Genomic DNA, 26,104 nt, shown 5'->3' on the forward strand with positions numbered 1-26,104 from the left:
GCGATTAGAATTAGTCCTTATTTGTTGCTGCTCTGCTTATACATTTTCCTTATTGAGCAATATGCCCACAACACCAACAGGTGATATTCTATCTCACAGTGGGCAGAGGACATAATGTTTTGGCTCATCACTGTCTGTGTGTGTCTTTGTGCTCTGAAGAACATAAGCTCAAAATCTAAGATAGAATTTGCCACTTCTTGCTTATATTTTTACAAACCAACCAACACTTCCAAAGTCAGTGACCTGCTATGTATAACAAATGGCTCTCTATTCCTTTGATGAAGTTGTGTAGCATTTGACTGAGACCAGGAATAATTGTCACAATTTTTTCTTCAATTGTGAATTGGGTGTCAGTCCTCATCACCATATATGTTCTACTGTTATGACCTGACTCCTTATTTTAATGTTCCATGCCAACCAGCATGGATTCCAAAAACATTGATCATGTGAAACCCAATTTGCACTTTTCTCACATGACATACTTAAAGCTTTGGATCAAGGCAGTGAGGTAGATGCAATATTTCTTGATTTCCAAAAAGCTTTTGACTCAATACCACACCTACACTTATTGTCAATAGTACAACCATATGGGGGCTCAAGTGAAATTTGTAACTGGATTGAGGACTTTTTGGTAGGGAGGACGCAGCATGTAATCTTGGATGGAGAGTCATTGTCAGATGTATAAAAAACTTTGGGTGTGCCCCAGGGAACTGTGTTGGGACTCCTGCTGTTCATGTTGTATATTAATGACCTCACAGACAATATTAATAGTAACCTCAGACTTCTGCAGCTGGCGCAGTTATCTACAATGAAGTACTGTCTGAAAGAAACTGTATAAATATTCAATCAGATTTTGATAAGGTTTCAAAGTGGTGCAAAGATTGGCAACTTTCTTTAAGTATTCGAAATGTAAAATTGTGCACTTTGTAAAACGAAAAAATGTAATATCCTACGACTATAATATCAATGAGTCACTGTTGGAACTGGCTTCCTCAAACAAATACTTGTGTCTACCACTCTGTAGGGATGCGGAGTGAAATGAGCACACAGGTTCAGTCACTTGTAAAGCAGATGGTGGACTTCAGTTTATTGATAGAATACCTGGGCATTGCAAACAGTCTACAAAGGAAATTGCTTGCAAATCACTCACCAGTTCCAGAATACTGCTCAAGTGCATGGGACCTGTACGAAATAGGACTAACAGGAGATACTGAACGTATACACAAAAGGACAGCACAAGTGGTGACAGGTTTGTCTGATCTGTGGGAGAGTGTCACAGAGATACTGAAGGAACTGAAATGGATGACTCTTGAAGATAGATGCAAATGATCCCAAGAAAGCCTGTTAAAGTTTCAAGAACTGGCTTTAAATGATGAATCTAGGGATATACTACAACTCCCTATGTATCACTCACATAGGGATTGTGAGGATAAGATTAGAATAATTACAGCACCCACAGAGGGATTCAAACAATCATTCTTCCCACACTCCACACATTAATGAAACATGAAGAAACCGTAATAGCTTGTACAATGGGATGTAAGCTCCGCCATGCACTTCACTGTGGTTTGCAGAGTATAGATGTAGGTGTAGATGTAGAGAGTTAGTCATGCAGTGTCTAGTTTGGTCTACTAGCTTTGACTTGATGGTTTCCTTTCACAGACTACTCTGCCAGGAAAATGGATATATGGCAAATAAAAAGTTTATTATACAGCATTAGTATCACTTTCTGATTGCTCACTGTTGATCCTCCAGTCTCCAGGAAACTAAGGAAATGCAGAAAGACTTGGACAAAATTTCCACTTGGTTTAATGGATTGCAGCTGCATTTAAAATTTGGTAAATGCAAGACAATGCCTGTAGCAAAGAGAGAGAAATTAATAGTATTCAATGACATGGTTAGGATGGCATAGCATTTAAATAATTAAAGGTAATACTAAGAAGTGATATGAAATGGAATGAATACGTAAATTCTGTAATACATAAAGCGAACAGATGACACAAATTTAATGAAAGGGTTCTGGGAAAGTGCAGTCATCAGTAAGAGAAATCACACACAGTGTGCTAGTGTGACCAATTCTAAAATCATTTCTTATGAGAAACTTCTTGTATACTACATAGAGTGGGAGGGGTACCACTGTCATCAACAGCAGAATTCCCGTAAGTACATCTGAGAGATGTATGCTTTTTTAAGACAAAATAAGTAATTCAGATAAACTGCTTTTAAAGAGGTCCTGGTAAATGAAGTGTCACACAAAATAAATTTATCTGTGCATCAGAATGTTAGAGTGCTAAAAACAAATTTAATGAACTTCTTATCTGTTTATATAATCTAGAATGTCAAAAGGAAGTTGACAATGAATCCAGGAATCCATGTGCTAAATGTAAAATTTTACTAATTACTCTATTAATTACCAGCCCATGTTCAGAAAAAAACAGAAATCCTTGAAGACTAGAGACAGGATGTTCATACATACAGGACTTGTACATTATATGTTCCACAGAAATGATTTGCATTTGAACCACTTTGGCCCGCGAGTTTAAGGTCAAGATTGATGTCACAGTGCATCACCTCCAACCAGTAAAATGTGCTGTAATGTATCAGTGTAACTGGAGCAGACATACAGGATGCCTCGAAGATGCATGCATGAACCATGCCATCAAATCAGTAAGATTGAAAAAGAGCCCATTATTGGCATGAGAGAATTTAATGCATCCATCCAGGAAATTGCTCCTCGTGTGGGATGAAGTGTTTCAGAGTGCAACGGGTGTGTGCCAAATGGTTCACCGAAGGCTGTAGAACACGAGACGGGTCAGGTCGCACCACCCAGATCACCCTCTAAGAAGATTGACACCTCATCCAAATGGCATTGCAGAACAGATCTGCATCCTCCTCGGCTCTGGCAGAACAGCGTAACCCATCATAATCTATCACGGGTGCCAGTCCGTTGTAGTTTATTAGGGCATGGGTTATGTGTGTGCCATCCATTTCTCTGCCTACCTTTGACAAATGTGCAAAAACATGCTAGACAGCTATGGTGTATGGAACGAGGTCACTGGAGAAAGAAATGGCATCCGATATTATTTTCGGATGGATGCAGCTTCTGTTTGTTTGACAATAATGGCTGCATTTTGGTTCGCCACAGACAGAGGGAGTAGTATTACATTGACTGCAATCTCTCAGGACATACAGTGCCAACTCAAGGCCTTATGGTGTGGGGTGCTATTGGGTAAAACCACAAATAACAGTTTGCGCATGTTCATGGCACTGTGACATACCTGAATGACAGCCTGTGATCTGTAACTATAACCGTTCTGCACAACACCACACACACCACTTTTCAATAAGACAATGCACGACCACATGTTGCTGCATGAATACGTGTCGTCTTGGTGTCACAGGATGTCAGTCTTTTGCCCTGGTCTGCCAGATCACCAGACTTCTCACCAATCAAAAATGTATGGGATATAGTGAAAGAACAGATGCAGCTCAGTGAGCCAATGTTGACCACCACAGATGAACTTTTGAACCAGGTGAATGCAGCATGGATGGCAATACCACAGGATACCATTTGTGTCTTACACGTGTCGATGCCATCATGCATGGAACAAGTTATCAGGGCCCTTGGTGGACCCAACACCTACTAGGCAACAGGACATGTGCTGAACTAAGGTGACTGAAATGCTAATCACTTCTGCAGAACATACTAATGTACTTGTCATATGAATATGAACGCCCTGTCTCTAATCATTCAAGGTTTTCTCTTTTTCTGGACATGAGGGTATTACTTATGATGAAAAACACAACGTTCAAATCTATTAAAAATAGTTGTTTCTGCCTATATCAACAACTGGAAGTCTGTGTTTGTGGACTGTTGCTACTGGAAAAGTCATGTATAATTATTACAGCCTATAGATCCAAAATGGGACACTTTCAAATATTCACAGAAAATTTTGAGTCATTATTATGCCACCCATCAGAAAAAAGAAAGCAACTGATAACTCTCTAGATTTTAATATAAATTTTCTGGAAGGTTCAGATAAAAGAATTTACAAATGTAATGTAACACTTATAACCTGAATTCAATTTTTAAGTATCCCAAACGAAGTGCACAGGAAAGCAGAATGCTAATAGACAATATTTCTGTATGTGAAAATTTAATCAATGTATAAATATTTGTCTAGTAGTGTATGGCTCCTCCAACCACAAGGCAAAAATAGCTATTTACAATGAAATGGTATCTCAGAAAACAGATAGAAGCTCACCGAAGGGATGCATGTATCAGGTACTTTTGGAGTAAAGGAGACCATTCACGAAAAGCAGAAATATAGGGTTGTCGACAGGCACGCACAAAAATAATGAAAATTTGTTAGCTATCAGAGTAACACTTTTATGAGTTATAGAGTAAACAAACAAACAAACAAACAAACACAAACACACACACATACACACACACACACACACACACACACACACACACACACACACACACACACACAAGCGAATGGGTGCATCTTTGCCCCTATGTGTTGTTGGCTGGACTAACAGTGCCAGTGCTGCATTTTGGCAGATTGACTGGTTGTGGTGGGGGTAATGTTTGGTTGGGTGGGTACAGGGAGAGGGAAGAGGGAGGTGGGGAGGGGGAGGAGGGATGCTGGGAGAAGGACTGGGGTGGGTTGCTAGTGGCCCTGGGGCAGGCAGCCAGTTTGCAGCTATGAATGTGGGAGGGAGGGTGGCTGGTACACATGCTAGGCATGTGATGCACAATTATAGGAGCCAATGGGAAGGGACCCACATTGAATATGACGTGGGGACATGAATTGGGAGGGGGTGACTTGACAGAGGAAGGGGAAACTACTGAATGGAGGGTGCAGGGACAGTGGGTTACCTGAGATTGAGACCAGGACTACTATAGGAGCGGATGATGTATTGTAAGGATAATTCCCATCTGCGTAGTTTGAAAAGCTGATGGTGAAGGGAAGGATCTATGTGGCCCCCTTTCCGGGGGACACCATCTTGTTTAAGCTCTGTCCTCGTGAGCAGAAAGGCTTTTATTCCACAAGAAGCTGAGGGCTATGCTGGCTGTAACCCACATACTGACAGGATATCCCACATCAGACAGGCCTCAATAGACAGACCAGATGAAGAGTATCCCACAACAAACCATCTCTCCCATATCCAATCCCATAGTCCTACTGCATTTGTCCGGATATCCAACCAAAGGTGGGATATGATCCATGTCGATTCGTGTGTGTGTGTGTGTGTGTGTGTGTGTGTGTGTGTGTGTGTGTGTGTGGCACATGTATAGATGTGTCATTAATGGAGCCTAACAGATAGGGGGCAACCTCACTGAGTAATTAACCTTGCATAATATGGGCTTCTGTCGTGTCGAACGAATATATCCCCAATTCTCGTGGGATCAAAATGGAGAACACGGAACAAGAAAAAACAAAAACTAAGGGACATGATGAGATCGCAAACACTGAAACAACAGGGTTGGAACTGATGTAAGCTGTTTCTGCAACTGGTTCGGTTGATACACCACTCCAAGGTGTGGAAATCAGCACGAAGTTGGATCATCTCAATATAAATCTGGAACTCCGAGGAAATTTTTTTATCAAAGAACAGAAACAATAGGAACGTAAAGAAGGGTCCCTAAACAAAAATGGGGGGGAACTAAAAGATCTTCATCCTAAGACCACCAAAAAGAGTGTCTCAAGGTGAAGGGGGTAAAGAGACCTCTTCTACCTGTAAGACAGGAAACAAGAGAATAAGGGAGGAGTTTAATACTCTCATTTCTTGGGACGATCAAATCCAAAAAAGCTGAGGCAGGAAGTAGGGACACAGACCTATAGTACTGCAGACAGCTGCACACAGCAGAATCAACAACTGCTGGTTGATGGTGATGTCAACGCCAACAACTTGGTATGGGGAAGCAGCAACGCTGCTCGAAAGCATCCTTGAGATTCTGAAAAGGGATAGGGAACATTTGTTCAGGAACATTAACAGTGAAGAAGTAACTGGCATAACTTTTGGAACCATGGTAAGGGGCAGCTACGTCAAAAAATGGCATACGGCATTGGAGCCATCCTTACCTGATGACATGATATTATGTCTGAGGTTGAAATGGGTATCGAACACCCAGCCCTAAGGTAACAGTTATAGTGCCATTGATAAGGAAGTATATCCAGCACAGATACAGGAATTTTAGGCTTCTTGATGAAACTTTACCTGTATGGGGAGTAGTAAAGTATCTAGGAGTAACTATGGATGTGAAACTGTCATGGACCCCTCACATAAACAATATATATTCCACGGTGAAAGATACAGTATTCCACCTTGGTGTGTAATATCTACATCAATGTCTCAATGAACAGGACAGGGATGTAGACAGTATGACAAATGGAAGTTTCTGCCACTCCATGAGGCATGCATGGATAGCCTAATGGTAAGGTGACAGCTCGTGATAGGTAGGAAAACCGGGTTTGAGTCCCAGTTCATAATAAATTTTCATATTTGACCAATAGGTACTACATCTATGCTTAATAGAGCTGATGCCAAGTTATTCACATTCAGCAAATAAAAATTGACCTGATTTGGAATGGCCATCAATTATCATCAATGCCTGTTCATCCAGACATTATGTAAGTATTACATGCGGAGATGGACACTAGATGATAAATTCATACGCCTCAGTTCCCCATGGTTTGATATGTGGAAGTTTGTGTCTGTCTATGAAGTGTGCAGAGATAGCCTATTGGTAACACGACTGCTCACAATAAGTGGGAAGTCTGGGTTCAAGTCTTGGTCTAGAACAAATTTTCTTTTGTCACCAATGGGTACTACATCCACACGTAATACAGCTGACGCGAGTTCAGAAAATGTAGTTCAATTTAATCTGTGATCTAGTTTGCTGTTTCTTCCCTATTTACATCTCTTCTTTTTCTCTCTGGGCCTGTAACCAAAAATGACCACTGGACTGTTTACCAATGTGTTCAGATTAGATTAAATGTCACAGACATAATAATGAAATCCTCACAAATTTGCAAACTTCTCAAGCGACATAGTAAAGTACACACAATTTTCACATGCAATAAAGAGCTTAGATTTAATGTTCATATCATAGATGTGTAGCAAGGTGGTCCTCAGGGGACGGTAATAAATAAAACAGTACTATTTTCATTTACAGAGTAATACGACACATTATATGAGAAGTCAAGAATTACGTATCATTCACACTGTGTGATATTGTTAATTATATCTATGTCAACTAGGTTTACTACGGAACTTGTCAATGGAGTAGAAAGAGTTGGCTACCAGTAGTTTCTTTGGGATTCTCTTTAGATTTGTATAAAGTATTTTCAGTATTCTTCCACATAAAAATTAGAACTAAAAAAATTGAGCTTTTGATGGTAACCTCCATCATCTTTGTCCGGGACAACTGACTCATGTCATGTTGAAAGGGACACCAGTCAACAACAAAATGGCTTGTGTAGTTGAGAGCCCACTTCCATGGGTCACAAGTATTATAACTAATGTCCCAGATAATGTTATTGTTGTACATTTTGATTTCTATGATCTCTTTGATTACAGAGTATGGGAAGGCCAATGTGTAGAACAATATTTCTGTTGCATCAAATACTATTTTATATCTATTTATGAGCTGTGATTTTTCTCACTTGCAACTTTTTTATGTTTCTTTGGCATTTACACGAGGTTCAGGAGCTGTAGAGTTTGGCTGATATACACTCCTGGAAATTGAAATAAGAACACCGTGAATTCATTGTCCCAGGAAGGGGAAACTTTATTGACACATTCCTGGGGTCAGATACATCACATGATCACACTGACAGAACCACAGGCACATAGACATAGGCAACAGAGCATGCACAATGTCAGCACTAGTACAGTGTATATCCACCTTTCGCAGCAATGCAGGCTGCTATTCTCCCATGGAGACGATCATAGAGATGCTGGATGTAGTCCTGTGGAACGGCTTGCCATGCCATTTCCACCTGGCGCCTCAGTTGGACCAGCGTTCGTGCTGGACCTGCAGACCGCGTGAGACGACGCTTCATCCAGTCCCAAACATGCTCAATGGGGGACAGATCCGGAGATCTTGCTGGCCAGGGTAGTTGACTTACACCTTCTAGAGCACGTTGGGTGGCACGGGATACATGCGGACGTGCATTGTCCTGTTGGAACAGCAAGTTCCCTTGCCGGTCTAGGAATGGTAGAACGATGGGTTCGATGACGGTTTGGATGTACCGTGCACTATTCAGTGTCCACTCGACGATCACCAGTGGTGTACGGCCAGTGTAGGAGATCGCTCCCCACACCATGATGCCGGGTGTTGGCCCTGTGTGCCTCGGTCGTATGCAGTCCTGATTGTGGCGCTCACCTGCACGGCGCCAAACACGCATACGACCATCATTGGCACCAAGGCAGAAGCGACTCTCATCGCTGAAGACGACACGTCTCCATTCGTCCCTCCATTCACGCCTGTCGCGACACCACTGGAGGCGGGCTGCACGATGTTGGGGCATGAGCGGAAGACGGCCTAATGGTGTGCGGGACCATAGCCCAGCTTCATGGAGACGGTTGCGAATGGTCCTCGCCGATACCCCAGGAGCAACAGTGTCCCTAATTTGCTGGGAAGTGGCGGTGCGGTCCCCTACGGCACTGTGTAGGATCCTACGGTCTTGGCGTGCATCCGTGCGTCGCTGCGGTCCGGTCCCAGGTCGACGGGCACGTGCACCTTCCGCCGACCACTGGCGACAACATCGATGTACTGTGGAGACCTCACGCCCCACGTGTTGAGCAATTCGGCGGTACATCCACCCGGCCTCCCGCATGCCCACTATACGCCCTCGCTCAAAGTCCGTCAACTGCACATACGGTTCACGTCCACGCTGTCGCGGCATGCTACCAGTGTTAAAGACTGCGATGGAGCTCCGTATGCCACGGCAAACTGGCTGACACTGACGGCGGCGGTGCACAAATGCTGCGCAGCTAGCGCCATTCGACGGCCAACACCGCGGTTCCTGGTGTGTCCGCTGTGCCGTGCGTGTGATCATTGCTTGTACAGCCCTCTCGCAGTGTCCGGAGCAAGTATGGTGGGTCTGACACACCGGTGTCAATGTGTTCTTTTTTCCATTTCCAGGAGTGTAGTTTGATTCTGCACTAACAAGGAATATAGTAAATTTCAGGAATCCTGATGCCCACATTGTCTTCAGCCAGGCATAGCATCATCTTATCTTCTTGTGCAGTAGGTCCTACATCTTTATCTGCGCAGGATCCTTTTTGTTTTGCTAGTAACTACACAAAAAGGAAGGAATGCATAGGCAGGCTGTCTCATGATTGTTGAGCATCTACATTTTTTTCATTTCTTGACAAGTAGTAATGTACTATCTCAATGACCCATACCAATTCTGTTGGGATGTATGCTCCAGTTGCTTTATCTCAGAATTCAAGGTATACATTTCAAAGACAGTCAGTGTATCGGTGTGTTTAAAACCACTGTCAATGTTGAGAGACTACAAGCAAATCTGTCTAGTTATTTTTGGTGTAACAGGTATCACTAACATGGCAGATGAGACACGTTTTGACAGCATGACAAGAGTAAGCTGGTCTTGATGAAAACAATGGAAATCATCATGAAAAGACTGAATTTTTATTCTCATTTAATGTGAGAGTAGTACTAAGTAACCCCCCCCCCTCTCTCTCTCTCTCTCTCTCTCACACACACACACACACACACACACACACACACACACACACACACACACACACACACCACCACCTCCCTGTACATATCTCCAGTATACCACGTGCCACATATGTCCGTCCCTCCCCCCCCCCCCCCCCCCCTTGCTTTCTTTCATCCTTTCAGTGCCAACTGTGTATTTTCCCCTTGCTTTCTTCCATTCTTTCACTGTACTGTTTTTTCCTCTCCTCAGTCATTTTCAACATCTTATTTTCCTTCTTGCCTTGGAAACCATCCATTTATAATACTTTTTTTTCCAAACTGTCCCTTTCTATTGTTTATATACATTTTTTAGCATTTTGAATCCAGCTTACAGCTGACAGCTTTTGTCACATTTGAGGAACCATTTAGGTAACTTCTGGTCATTTATTTTGCATAAATGGCCAAAGGCCATAAGTCTCCTCTTTCCCATTATTAATGTTATATTTAATATATTCTGATACCTTTCATCATAACTTCTTAATACTCAGCAGTCTGTCATTCTAGTGAACTCGTTATTTTCCTTATGACTCTCCTCTGCAATGTTTCTAATTTATCCAACTTACAATTCAGTAGTCGATAATCTGATTTGATTTGGATATATAGGTATTGTGGTTTCACCACCACCATGTAGTGCTTTATTTTAAGGTTCTTGGTTAAGCATATTTTGTGGTTACTATTCTTTGTGATAGTATAAGCTCTTCTCATCTTGCAGATCCTTTACTCAACAGCTGATTTTGCTAAGCACATTCTTCAATTATTTCCCTCATAATGTGAGTATTTTTACTTTTTTTCTATTTGACTAACAACTGTTACTAATAAGTTTGGAGGATTTGGTTTTTAATGCCAGATAATTTACTTGAACATGTCTGTTCTTTCTCCCAAGTATTACTTGTGAAATTTTTATTTCCAACAATATTAGAGAAGAAAAGTTGCTACTCATCAGCGGAGATGCTGAGCCGTGATAGGCACAACAAAAAGATTCACACAGTTATAGCTTTTGGCCATTAAGGCCTTTGTCAACAATAGACACACATACACAAACGCACACACGTCTGCAGCCTCAGGCAACTGGCAGTGTGGTTTCAGTTGCCTGAGACTGCAGATTTGTGTGCGAGTTGCATTTGCATGAGAGAGTGTGTGTGTGTGCACATGTGTGTGTGTCTATTGCTGACAAAAGCTTTAATGGCCGAAAGCTATAATTGTGTGAATCTTTTTGTTGTGCCTATCGCGACTCAGCATCTCCGCTATATGGTGAGTAGCAACTTTCCTTCTCGAATATTGTTACATTCCATCCTGGATTTTCCATTGTTTGATTTTTATTTCCAACAATTTTTGATTTCAGATTTGTACAACTTTCTCCAGAAAAAGAGATAAAAAGGACTGGAGACCATACCTCACTCCTGTATTTATTTTGAAGGGCTTTGATGTTTCACCCCACACTTCTATTTTTGTGCCTGTGGGAGATTCACATGTTGTTGTTGTTGTTGTCTGCATTCCAGAGACTAGCTTGACACAGCTCTCCACACTACTCTACCCTGTGCAAGCCTCATCATCTCCAAATAACTACTGCAACCTACATCCTTCTGTATCTGCTTACTGTATTCATCCCTTGGTCCTTTTCTACAATTTGTACCCCCCCCCCCCCCCCCCTCCCTCCATTACCATACCGATGATTCCTTCATGTCTTAGGATGTTTTCTATCTACCAATCCCTTATTTTAACCAAGTCGTGCCAGAAATTAATTTTTTCTCCAATTCAGTTTAGTACTTCCTTATTAGTTACTCGATTTATCCACCTAATCTTCAGCACTTTTATTTAGCACCACATTTCAAAAGTATCTATTTTCTTGTTGTTTGAACTGCTTATTGTCCATGCTACAATCCATATAAATACCTTCAGAAAAGACTTCCTACAAATTACTCTTTTGCAGAAATGTTTTTTGTGATATAGCCAGCATGCATTTTATATACTCTCTACTTCAGCCATCATCCGTTATTTTGGTGCACAGATAACACAATTCATCAATTACTTTTAATGTCTCATTTCCTCATCTAATTATTTCAGCATCACCTGACCCAACTACTCCATTACCCTCATATTAACTTTGTTGATGTTTATCCTATACCCTTTTTACAAGACACATCCATTCCATTCAACTGCTCTTTCAAGTCCTTTACTGTCTTTGATAGAATACAATATCATTAGTAAATCTCTAACCTCAAAGTTTTTACTTATTCTCCCTGGACTTTAATTCCCTATCCAAATTTCTCATTGGTTTCTTTTACTACTTTTCTTACAATATTATGTTTGCTACTTTAGTTATAACTCCAAATTGTTTGATTTCTTTGTGGTTTCTCTGTTAACAGAGTCAGAGCCTTTTAAAAATCAATGGATGTTAAAAGTATGTCTTTGGAGTTTAAAAATCTGTGACAAATTATGGATATTAAATTGAATATGTTCTGGGCAAGATCTTCCCTTTTTATATTCACCTTGATATTCATGCAAATGACTCAAGTGCAGACTCTACCCTGTTAAACAAATTAATGAGAATAACTTATAAGCATGTATGGTTTTAGGCTTTCCCAGTGTATGATGCTTTTGAAATGTTCTCAGGTATTCAGCTTGGAGAGTGTAATCCAAATAGTGTGATATTTCAGCAAGTTAACTTCTTGTCATCTTCAAGTGGTCCTGATTACTGACTACCTTTCACTGTATGATGTCTTATACATTACCTCCCTCTCTCTGTTCATCTCAGGCCCGCACTGTTCAAAAGCTGTTCTGCTGAAGAGGTGGAGGGGGGATATGTTGGCAGGACACAAGCCATGTTCCTCAGTCGATGTACATCTCTGCTGAGCTCTTGATGCTGCTGGAGTGGACGAGGCTTGTCTACACGGTGTGGTCCAACCACTTCAGTTGATTTGGCATGAGTGGATGTTCCCACAGATTCTCATTGTGCTCTTAGCATGCTCAAGGTTGGGTCGCAAGCCCCACTTACTTGGAAACCAGTGCCTTTATTTATCAGTTCATCAGATAGCCAGACACTCTCTCAGGACATTGCTCTTTAAATTCACTTTCACATGAACCTATTTCCTGTTGATGGAAATTACTGCAGATAGGCTGACAGTGTCATGATGGATATGCTTGTTATCACCAGTAGTAGCCAGCAAGTTTCTGGAGGCATTTGATGAATAAGTCCATAAGTCAGCAGTTTGAAAACTGTCAAGTTTCTTCTGATATGTAGACCACATAAACTGGTCAGATAGACACCAACATCCACAAGATTTTTTGCAACATTTGTATCAAACCATCAGGTTCACGATGGAGATAGAAGACAACAATGAAGTTTTCATGCCTTCAGCTGTCATGGTCCCTCCACAACAAGAAGTCATTTTCAACAGAATAGTGCACAGGACTAGCAACATCTCTGACCACTAGAATTTAGCAGTGGAGTTGCAGCACCAACGGTCAGTTTTCTGGAAAAATGATTACAACCATCGCCACATCAACCATAGAACTGAAGGAATCTAGGCCACCACTTACACAGGAAGAAGAGAAACCTGTTGTGACAGCATTTATGACTTACATTGGTGACAAATAAGTGAAAATTGGAATAATACTCTGGAAACACAATTTCAAGTGCGTATTTTGCCTGCTGCTCCGTTACCAGGAAGATGTGTGGAGCACAGCACCCTTCAGATACCAACAAAGCAACTATAAAAGAGCACGGAATCTTTAAAGGATCTAGTACAAACTACGACAGCACAATGATGTTGAAACACGCGAACAAAATCTGGGATTGAATTTGTAAGAATCTGAGGAGATTTGGCTGCACAATGAACTGACAAATACAGACAGTGGTTTCCAACTACATAAAGCTAGGGGTCCATTCTTGTGTTCAAAGCATACCTACAGTAAGTGGAAAAACCTCTTCAAGAAACAGCAAATGAAGAGCTGGGACCACACCACTTGCTTGTTAGATGCATCACCTCCATTCCAGTAGTGGCATGACCTCAACGACTTGGTGGCTTTGTTTTCCCTTTGACCACCCCACCTGACAACTCCTAACTCAGTCAAGAAGTTGCAGTGCCAGCACAATGTAGTAAACCAGAATAACATAACCATAGGAGCACGTGTGCCTCTCTCTCTCTCTCTCTGTGTGTGTGTGTGTGTGTGTGTGTGTGTGTGTGTGTGTGTGTGTGTGTGTGTGTGTGTGGGTGGGTGGGCGGGCGGGTAGGTGGGTGGGTGCGTGCATGCGTGCGTGCGTGCGTGCGCACGCGCGTACTCTATTGCTCTGAAGGAGAATTGGTCCCAAAGATAGCCGTCTTCTCAACCTTGTTTATCTATCGATCAACGAACCAGTGCCTCTTTCATATACTGTTTACTTCTTATATTTACTTCTTAAGTTATTTAATCAAACTTGTCATCAGAAGAAAACAACAAGCAAACCTACCCACATCTAGGAATCAACAAAAACCCATGACTTTTTATCGTGAGCCCAATGACTGCTGACGCATAGATCAGAAGAGCCCAAAGCAATTTACAAACGTTATTAATATACCGACAATATCACGGAAAAAAATATTTCCCTGTATTACTTAATATTACATATGCCACACATTAACAAACTCAAAAAAGCAATGGCAGTTAGAAACTTGAGGGACAACAAATGTAATTCCATCTGAATCACACAAGACTGATGTCTTAATTCATGGGTGTTTTCTACTGAAACACTTTATTTCCTGCTGTACAAATATTATTTAAACTGCTTTCTGAGATGGCATGATATTTTAATTTACTCAAAAATGCATTTGACAAGCTGCAGTGAGAACAATATTTTGTAATTTATTATTTACTCAGTTAAGCATATTCTTGCTATGTGTGGAAATAACCTACTGAATGTTAAAAGTCTTCCAAAACCCAAACTGTGGAACATCTTAGCTAAACTTTTGGAGAATGTTGCTATTGGTGAATTTGGACAAAGTTTGGCAGCATTTCTCTATGCTTTTTCTTCTTTAGATGGTAAAATTCAGCATGTTTCTGTTTGTAAATAAATGTTCCAGTGTTAATGAGTATTAAATACATAGCCTGAGAAGTTATTAAATTCACATTTTAAATAACTTTGTTGACATTTTGTCATAACAATCAGATGTTTTGATTTTAGATATATTATGTTAAACATTACTTCTTCTGTTGAGATGAGAGCCATAACCATGTCACTGAAGTTAGCTATGGCTACTCACAGATATTTCTGGTGACACGTATAATGTACTTACTAGGAAGAGTTGTCAAACTACACACACCTCCAGCAAACAGAGCATGGTACAACTAACCTACTTGTTCTTACAAACTCCTAGTGTTGTTATTTTTATTCTCATTCTAATCTTTTATCATTAGTAATGCATATACTGTGTGTACATGAAGTTACCAAACTCCTCTTCATGCGGTATTTTACCCAAATTTTATTATTCATAATATAATTTACATCCTGCTGACGACAACAGTGCTCTGAGACAGCAGGCATGTGTGTGAGCATTGTGTGTGTGTGTGTGTGTGTGTGTGTGTGTGTGTGTGTGTGTGTGTGGTGGTGGTGGGGGGGGGGGGGGGGGAGTTTCAAGAGTTCAGGAAGAAGGACTTTGTCTGAAAGATTTAATATTTTAACACTTTTTTTTCATTGCGCGTGCCTATAACTCAACAGCTCCTCTATGTGGTGAGTAGCATAGGAATGAAGGAGACGACTCACTGAAAGGCAGCAGCGCTGCGTTGTCGATAGGCACACAAACAAAAGGTAAAGAGCTTGGCTAGCTTTCAGAATGCGCTTCCTTCCTCAAGTTTGTAGGAAAAACATGCACACAAACACACACACACTCACTCATATGCACACGCCTCTCTCCCTATATTGTACTCGGTCGATTGTCAGCTCTTTCCTGGCCCATGGGAGTATACTGGGGTGAGGTGGTGGTGTGGGGTGAGGGATGGAGAGGGGCAGGAGGCTGCGAGGGCGTTGTGGTGAAGTGACTAGTGGCTCGTGGTTGTGGGAGAGTGGGGAGGTTGGTGCATTAACTAGGGGTGCAGGTAAAGGGGGAAGGTGGCAGATGGCTGGGCATGTGATTTCACAGACTAGGCCTTGAGATAACAGCACACAACTAGCTGATCTGGGGGCACAAATTGGGCAGGGGTACTGGGATAGGGGCTGGTACATGTACACGTACACGTACACGTACACGCGTGCGCGCGCGCACACACACACACACACACGCACACGCGCACACACACACACACACACACTATTGGGGAGGGGGGGGGAGCAAAATTACCTTAAGTTTAGGCCAGGAAGGACACTGAAGTGAAGGATGTGCTGTAAAGATAACTCCCACCTGCGCAGCTCAGGAAAGCTAGTGGTCGTGAGGAGGATCCAGAGGGCATGGATTGTGGAACATCCACTGAAATCTTGCATGTTGTGCCACTGGGTGGTCCACCCTGTTTTGATGGTGCCCATTTATTCTTGTTGACAGCTCAATGGTTGTCATACAAATGTAAAACGCTGTGCACTGGTTGCAGCAGAGCTGGTATATAACATAGCTGCTTTCACAGGTAGCCCGGCCTCTGATGGGGTAGGATAAGCCTGTGACAGGACTGGAGTAGGAGATGCTTGTTGGGTGGATAGGGTAGATCTTGCATCTGGGTCTTCCACAAGGGTATGTATGATCCCTGTGGCAGGGGAAGGGGGATAGTAGTTGCATGGGGATGGACTAGGATGTTGTGGAGGTTGTGTGGGCAGCAAAACACCACTTTGGGAAGGGTTGGAAGTATCTTTGGTAGGATGTCCCTCATTTTGGGGCATAATGATAGATACCAGGTGTAAAAGTATGAACCTGAATTTCCCTACAGATGGTACTAGCCATCAGTGGAGGACCTGTGAGACCCCGTTTGTAGCGCCATCTGCTTCCTGTAACAGCTGACAATGAATGACCCACAGATGGCTCCCCACTCTCCCACAACCACAAGTAGCTAGACACTTCCCCCAGCTGCCTCCTGCCTCTCTCAATCCCTCACCTCACACCACCACCTCACCCCAGTACACTTACCGTGGGCCAGGAAAGAGCTGGCAGTTGACCAAGCACAATGTAGGGAGACAGGTGTGAGCGTGTGAGTGAGTATGTATGCGTTCGTGTGCATGTTTTTCCTACATGCCTGAAAAAGGAAGTGCATTCCGAAAGCTAGTCAAGCTCTTTATCTTTTGTCGGTGCACCTGTTGATGATGAAGTGCTTCTGCCTTTCTGTGAGTCGCCTCCTTTATTCCAAAATAATTCATAATTCTCAATCAGAACTTTCCATACAAAAAGCCAGTTTGTGCCTGGTAGTTCAATATCAAGTCTGCACTCAGCAAGCATAAAATTATGTTCTAAGTCAATGACTGCCACTAGTGAACTTCGTTAAATTACTCCTAGTAGGTGTAGCTTACCGATCTGTGTTACAATACTGATGTTCTTACATATTAGAAAGCTGACCATTGAAATTGAAATTTGTGCTAATAAATGCGAGGTGAACATAATCCAAATTCTGTAGTGTTATATATATTATTTAATAATAGTTCAGCACATTCAGTAATCACAAGAGGAACATTAGAGACGAAATTCAATGACTCAGATGTGTACGAGACAGGTTTCACAAGTTAAATATAGTAGGGAACACACACACACACACACACACACACACACACACAGTCAGACAGACAGACAGGGCTGTGCCCCTTCCGAGTGCCTGCGGGATGCACAGTGTCATGATTGCAATTTGGCATTATCGGCAAGTACTTTATTCTTAAGCTATTTGCTCCCCTTTTAGTGTATCTTGCATTATTATTCTTATTATGTATCCTGTTGTGACTGTCTTATCCTCTTAATACATTTACTTGGATCGCTGAAGTGCTTTTGTTAATTCTCTGTAGTACCTCTTGTAATGTGGTACTTCAGTATCACAGCTGCGCCTCACCAACAGGCAACAAGTAGAATTTCCTTTTTGACCTATAAACAGTATTAATGCTTAATATAAGGTGCTAATACAAAATTGACTATTAATTTCCTGACGTGATGTGCTTTATTAAACATTCCTATATGGATATCAATGGCTGTTTCAGCTGCTCTAGTTACTAGTGACAATACTGGTTTACTGGAAGAGCTTTTGAAGGAAATTTATAGGTCTATTTATATCACCAGCAACCACCAATTATTGCTCTTTTTTTCTAGCAAATACAGCAACAGAGCTTCAAAATTATTTATGAACAGGTTAAAATTTCCAGCAGGTGCTTGGTACAGGGTTAATACTATCAAGGATTTGTTACGAAATTCAACTTCTGCCGTACAGGCTTCTAGATGTTTTAAATAAAATTTATTAATATTGATTGCCTCCAATTCATGGTATTTTCCTGTAAGTGTGGCCACTCCCACTTTCTCCAAGTCTCTTGCACAGAAGTAAGATGCTGAACTAGATCCTGTAACATTTAATATATCTATACCAGTGGTCACACTGTCTTTAGAGAAACAGTATATGCTAACAGGCTGAGGCAAATCTAATTCACCATCACAAATCAGTAGTACACTAATTTCACAAAGATATATTGAAGCAACAAGCATAAATGATTTTATAAACCGACTGAATTACAACTGGCTGCCAAAATATTTCTGAGAACTTCTGAAAATCATGCTGATGGATTCTTCTGTTGCTCCATGGTAGAAAAATTTCATATTTAAGGATGATTAGCAAACAGATTGAGTTTTGTTTCAGATATGTTTCAATCAAGAGCTTTTTATACAAATGTTGCATCCTAATTATGAAATATGTTTAATTATTTCTTGAATATTTTTTGCAAACAATCTTAAACCCTCTTTTTCCCTTTCTACTGTAAAAAAAAGTGTTGTTCTGACACATCTAATCACCTGCTCCCTTTACAATATGAACAATGTTCACTGATCTCTAATGGGAATACCTGCTTCTCTAGAAAGCCTAGCTCTACTTACCAAATACCGTCAATAAACGTGTTCTCTGTGTTGGTTACAAACATCAAGCAAGGTGAACTAGTGCAAGAAATACTTATGCATAATCCAACTACCTTATTGAAAATTCTGCTGGCAAACAAGTAATATGGAGATTCACGTGTTCGATGGAAGTCAAGAGCTATTTGTGCATCAACTCCAATGCTCAAGTAGTTGTACATAAAGATGTGACGTATTGGTAGTCTAATCCCAAGATGGCGAACTGGCTTGATTTCAACTTTCCACCTGTAGAACCATAATTATTTTTTCTTCAATTTTTTTAAGAATATAATCAATGTCTTCATCAAAATTGCATAAAAATGTCTGCAGATAATTTTATTTTATTCAACATGATACATTTTAAGTAAAAACTTGTGTAAAATTTCATTATTTCTGTGTATATCACAAAATCAATTTAAACATAAATAAAGAAACTGAACAAGAAACGAAGAGGTCACATTTGATTTCATTACTTGACCTAAAAATAAATTTTACTGAAGATCCATCTGCGTTTCTTGTACAGATGGATAGCATTGTGCATATTTGCTACATCACATTTTTCAGACAGAAATGCCTGTCAAGTTCTACAGTTACATTTATTTTACACATATGAGTAAAATGTTATACAAATATTTTTCAATTTAGTTCTTTAGACAGTGACCATCTTCCACTATGTAAATTTTTATATACATCTACAGGTTTTGCATAGTTGTTCTGATCATCCTTTCATGCCAGTTTCTTCATTTTCTTCTTCTTCAACTCTTTGTTATACATTATTTTGTAATTATTGCTCCATTAGGTTCAAGTCACACAATTTTGAAAACGGGAGGTCAATTTGTCTATGTAATAAACATCTTTTGTCCCTCCAATCCCTTGGATGCAGACTAACTACGCAACACATATTAGTAAAATATAAAATACAAAAAACTGATAGATAAACAAAACCTGAGACAGCTTTGATGTTTATAGGGAGAAGACGAAGGCATATAGTAAGCTAATTAGTGGAATAAAATTCAGCTTCTACTAAAATGAACTTGCAGTTTCGAGTGATATTTCAAGGATGCTATGGTTTTATTTAAACAAAAACAGGAAAGAAATTGTGGTAATATAACAATGGAGAAGGTGGGGTAGAAATGTAGGGATTCAGTTGAGGCTGCTAATATTTTAAAGCAATGCTATACTCAGGTTGCAAACAAATTCATAAATGAAAATTCTTCAAAAGAAAAAAAGCACAAGTTATACTAACACTGTGACAGATTGTTTATTCCTCTCATCGACAAATGAACCAGAAGTACCAAAAAAATGTATATTTTATACCAAACAGCACTGAAGGTTTAGGTACTATCTACAAGGGTCATTCCAAAAGTAATGGCTTCTATTTTTTTGTGGTGACTTTGGATGTCCGCATCAGATGTCTTCGGTGTAGTACTAATGCTTGAACCTTCCTCTTTCATTTGCAGGTGGTTCCATTGTTCTGCAGTAGTTGGCACCAGCAGAGGAGTGTTCTAAAATGGAGTCTGATATGGAAGCACATATAAAACAGTGATGTGTGATTGAATTCCTCACTGCTGAAGAAACTGGGCTGAGCGAAATTCATACACGCATGCTAAAGGTGTATGGAGATGATACAATAGACGTGAGCAATGCGAAGCGATGAGTATAGCATGTTCAAGGTGGTGAAAATGGTGTGTATGACAAGCTATGGCCCGATCGACCCTGCATAGCTGTCATCCCTCACAATGAAGAGCACTTTGATCAACTCTGAATGTCGGGTGTAATGCCTCAGAAACAATGTTGGAACATCTTGGTTATTGAAAGTCTGTGTGAGATGGGTCCCACAGATGCTTACAGAAGAAAAACTCTCATCAAATGGAAATCTGTAGGGACCTACTGGGCCAATATGAAGCTGAAAGTGACAATATTCCAAATAGCATCATCACTGAGATGAGACGTGGCATCACCAATACGAGTCAGAATCCAGAACACAGTCCATGGAATGGCAACGTGTGAATTATCTGTCAAAGAAGAAATTCAAGACACAGCCGTCTGCAGGTGAAGTGATATGCACAGTCTTTTGGGATAGCCAGGACATGGTTCTTTTGGATGTCCTGGAGCCTGGAGAATCTGTCAATTCAGCACACAAGATGACACTAACTAAGCTGAAAACCTGCATTTCCAGAGTAAGGCCAGAGAAGACCAACTTTCACCTGCAACTTAACACCTGGCCCCATACCAGTTTTGTGACCATGCAACTCACTGCAAAATTTGGATGGACTGTCTTACCACATCCACCGTACAGTCCCAATTTAGTGCCTTCAGACTTCCATATCTTCAGGCCTCTGAAAGATGGACTTTGTTATGAACATTTTCACGACTCAGATGCTGTTGTCAAAGCTGTAAGGAAGTCATTAGTCTCAGCTGGTTCTGATTTTACAAGTGCAGTATGAGGGCTCTGGTTCATTGTTGAAAAAAGTGTACAACGAATGGTGCTGACTATGTGGCAAAATGACAGTCTGTAGCTGAAATATTGCTCTATTTAGCTGTGCTGCTGGGATTTATGTATGTCCTGTAGTTTTCATGAATAAAAATATGAGACTTACGTTCAGAACAACCCTCATATATTACTGACTATCCTGGAACCCAATACCAGTTGTGGGTTGTCTGTCCAACAGCTTCCAGAGGCAACAAAAATTTTACTCTCAATATTTGGCGTAGTTATTGACTGAACTTAAAAAATTATAATGTTGTCATAATCTCCTCGTTCAAAGTTTAACACAGTAAGATAAGTATTACAGTTAGAAAATTTGTGTGTTTTGAGGCAGCGTAACTGATGGCATGCAAACACACAGACTTTATTCATCCAGTATTTTAGAATAAGCACAATTTTTTGACTTCCAACAAGCTTTACACCTAATTTCAAACTTTTACGAAATATTTTCTCACTGATACCCCCACAAAATAATGAAAGGAGAAAAGCTTATTGCTTATCACATTTTTTTACTTTTTTACCACCAACTCTATTCACAACACAGTTTGCAGACAGTATCCACAAACATCACTGAATGTACTTGAAAAATTATATCATTATATGACACATAGTTAAGGAGAATTTACATCATAAAAAATTGCTTTTTGCTTAAAATTGAGCACAAATTACCCATTCTTTCACAGCAGTTAGCAACTTTAAACATTGTTTCAGATTTTTTCCATATGTTTTCTCCCCTACAAACTTAGCATCAAATACTTAACGCATTAACTCATTTGAAAAGTGATGAGACATTTGAAGGTGTTTTATACATGGGAGTTCTATTTTTTAAAGAGTCAGAGGTCTGTTCATATCTACTAGGCTCATAAAAGATAGGACTTGGTCAATTTCTTTCTGCATAGCTCCCCAATCTGCACTCATGCTCCATACCTTATGACCTCATGTTAGCAGACTGTTAAAAATTAATCTTCTTTATTTTTCTCTAATAAATTCAAATATGAATCGATGTGTATTTCCTCAACGCCTTTTAAGAAAATTAGGCTTTATGTACCAGTATATACACTCCTGGAAATGGAAAAAAGAACACATTGACACCGGTGTGTCAGACCCACCATACTTGCTCCGGACACTGCGAGAGGGCTGTACAAGCAATGATCACACGCACAGCACAGCGGACACACCAGGAACCGCGGTGTTGGCCGTCGAATGGCGCTAGCTGCGCAGCATTTGTGCACCGCCGCCGTCAGTGTCAGCCAGTTTGCCGTGGCATACGGAGCTCCATCGCAGTCTTTAACACTGGTAGCATGCCGCGACAGCATGGACGTGAACCGTATGTGCAGTTGACAGACTTTGAGCGAGGGCGTATAGTGGGCATGCGGGAGGCCGGGTGGACGTACCGCCGAATTGCTCAACACGTGGGGCGTGAGGTCTCTACAGTACCTCGATGTCGTCGCCAGTGGTCGGCGGAAGGTGCACGTGCCCGTCGACCTGGGACCGGACCGCAGCGACGCACGGATGCACGCCAAGACCGTAGGATCCTACACAGTGCCGTAGCGGACCACACCGCCACTTCCCAGCAAATTAGGGACACTGTTGCTCCTGGGGTATTGGCGAGGACCATTCGCAACCGTCTCCATGAAGCTGGGCTACGGTCCCGCACACCGTTAGGCTGTCTTCCGCTCATGCCCCAACATCGTGCAGCCCGCCTCCAGTGGTGTCGCGACAGGCGTGAATGGAGGGACGAATGGAGACGTGTCGTCTTCAACGATGAGAGTCGCTTCTGCCTTGGTGCCAATGATGGTCGTATGTGTGTTTGGCGCCGTGCAGGTGAGCGCCACAATCAGGACTGCATACGACCGAGGCACACAGGGCCAACACCCGGCATCATGGTGTGGGGAGCGATCTCCTACACTGGCCGTACACCACTGGTGATCGTCGAGGGGACACTGAATAGTGCACGGTACATCCAAACCGTCATCGAACCCATCGTTTTACCATTCCTAGACCGGCAAGGGAACTTGCTGTTCCAACAGGACAATGCACGTCCGCATGTATCCCATGCCACCCAACGTGCTCTAGAAGGTGTAAGTCAACTACCCTGGCCAGCAAGTTCTCCGGATCTGTCCCCCATTGAGCATGTTTGGGACTGGATGAAGCGTCGTCTCACACGGTCTGCACGTCCAGCACGAACGCTGGTCCAACTGAGGCGCCAGGTGGAAATGGCATGGCAAGCCGTTCCACATGACTACATCCAGCATCTCTACGATCGTCTCCATGGGAGAATAGCAGCCTGCATTGCTGCGAAAGGTGGATATACACTGTACTAGTGCCGACATTGTGCATGCTCTGTTGCCTGTGTCTATGTGCCTGTGGTTCTGTCAGTGTGATCATGTGATGTATCTGACCCCAGGAATGTGTCAATAAAGTTTCCCCTTCCTGGGACAATGAATTCACGGTGTTCTTATTTCACTTTCCAGGAGTGTATAAAGACGGGGACAAAAAGAGTCATAAAAATTATAGACCAACTGATATCTTATTTATGGATTTTTCTACTACTTCTTGGTAAAACAATACCACATTTAATGTTGAATAACAAGTACACTGTTTTTATTCTACTGACTTTTGTTTATTTCAAACTAGTTTTTGGCTTATTGGGCCATCTTCAGTAAACAACTGACTTGCGTCAGTAAGGGACATCAATTGTTAGGTAATCAATCATTGTAAGCAAAGATACAACCCATCTGCACAGAGTGTTGTACATCAAACTTGTTTTTTAGTGCTGAAATTAAACTTTACCCAGTGAACAACGTTAAGCACAATACATAATTAAACTACGCAATATTGCAGGTTACATGGTTATAATTCTAAAGTTTGTGAGATCTTGAACTAGCTAAGAAACTGTTACATTGAGCACTCTTTATTTATGGTGTGCAACAAATGTATGCAAGTAGATTGTGTCTTTGCTTAAAAAAAAAAAAAAAAAAAAAAAAATGTGGTTACCTAAGAATTGGTGTCCCTTCCTGACACTAGTCAGTCATTTACTGAAGATGGCCCAATAAGCCACAAACTAGTCTGAAATTATACAAATCAGTAGAACAAAACTAGTGGACTTGTTACTCAACCAACTGAAATCTTTCTGCCTCATCCTCCATGAGTCACATGTTTGTTCATGGCTGGAAGCCTCGCACTGCTGGTGATAAGCAGCATGTAAACCAAACTATGTATTACACCATGATTATATGCAACATTTAATGTTGGACCTAAATCAGTTTTTGGCACCGCCACATTTACAAGAAAAGTTTTAATAAAGTTGGTCAGCTTTGTACTGACCGATGAGACAATGTTAAAATATTGCTTATATTTGTTTTATGTTTGTAAGGCCACTGTCCAAGGCATAATTCTCCATGTAACATTTTGTCTTACATGGCTGGAAGCCCAGCTGAGCTTGTTTGAGTCTGTAACAGCTCTCTGGGTCATTAAAGTCTCTGATGAAGTCTGTACCAATGGAAGATCAAACATTAGGCAGAGAATTATGCCATGGACCACAGCCTTTCGTCCATAAATTAAATATCAACAGTGATACTTTGAAGGCCAGCCATGAAAATATGCAATGTTAATATAAATGCTACTCCTCAACAATGATATCAATGTAACATTTTAATTGCATTCACAAATATTTCAAAGTCTTGAGTTTTAGACTGGTAAATGAACATTAAAATCAGTCAATGCACAAGCTCCCACTGGTACCTGGGAACTGGCGCAGGATAAATTTTCCAACTATTTACGTCAAGAGTCACATTAAAATCGAAGAACTTCACGTTCCCACAGAAACAAATTCAGTTTATTTACTTTAATTAAACCTCACAAAGTCTGTCCACTCTGTCAACACCTCCTCCAGCTAGCTAACAGCTCCACATAATTCTTATATGCTTGGCATAGCGACACAATAATTTCATCAACCACTAACTTATGAACAGAGAAAGCATTTTCAACATTACTTCCACTCAAATATGTCCTCTGCACCCAAACTGGCTGTCTCACTCCCTCCCAGATTTCACACTTACAAGCTGCTCCAGAAAATGTTCAACATTCCAGCATTTCAATTAATCAGCCTTGATATGCAAAATTACTGACTTTTACCTTAAAGATGTGCATTTTCACTGGTTGTTTTCTTTTTGCCACTTTGGTAATTACTATTTCCTGGCTGGAAACCTCTTATTACTATTCTCTGTTTAATGTTACTGGGAGAGCACCTGACATCATTAGACAGTTTCGAATGCTTGAGTGAGCCCAGCAGATACCAACCACAACTTCAGCATGTACCGTGGTTCTTCCTGAACCGACTTTACATGGATTATGACAGACCACCCTACTAACACCTAGCCGGCGACAAAAATAAGCATCCCTGTATGTTGTGAGATAGGTAGGGCTAATGCAAGCAAGTTTGACAGATGGTGCAGTGAGTCCAAACATGTGCGGGCATAGTCACGAGAGCCCGGTGTGTTGAGGCTGTCAGATATGGAGCAGACAATACCTGAACCTCTGCTGTCAGTTGTAACAACAGTGAAGTAAACCACTGCTGTCAGGAGGGCAGCAAGTAAACTGAAGGGTTATTGTGTGAGGTACTGAGAAGACGGAAAGTCAAAGGTTGCCAACCATTTCAGGGATGTAACATAAGTAAAACTAGCATTAATTAAGCTACATAAAAGGCAATGGCACCATCTGAAAGAGAAAAGATGAGGCAAGGAATCATGGAAAAAGACCTACTCTGTACGTGAAATAGAGACAATGGAAGATTTACATTCTATGTTTAAAAATTCATAACTTCAAAAAATATCTTAT

At 41.1% G+C, this 26,104-nt stretch overlaps 1 protein-coding gene across 5 annotated transcripts in view; it reads right to left on the reverse strand.

Moving 5' to 3' along the window:
* The window catches only part of LOC126162541 (diacylglycerol kinase epsilon), a 193,701-nt gene that overhangs the window by 58,402 nt on the left and 109,195 nt on the right, over window positions 1-26,104 (reverse strand). For all 5 annotated transcript variants that reach the window (XM_049919116.1, XM_049919118.1, XM_049919120.1 and 2 more), the window contains one exon: window positions 18,855-19,023. In XM_049919116.1, the coding sequence (XP_049775073.1) occupies window positions 18,855-19,023 (169 nt within the window). The remainder of the gene's footprint in view (window positions 1-18,854; window positions 19,024-26,104) is intronic.

This window comes from Schistocerca cancellata, chromosome 2 (genome assembly GCF_023864275.1).
Source record: "Schistocerca cancellata isolate TAMUIC-IGC-003103 chromosome 2, iqSchCanc2.1, whole genome shotgun sequence".
Taxonomy (NCBI): domain Eukaryota; kingdom Metazoa; phylum Arthropoda; class Insecta; order Orthoptera; family Acrididae; genus Schistocerca; species Schistocerca cancellata.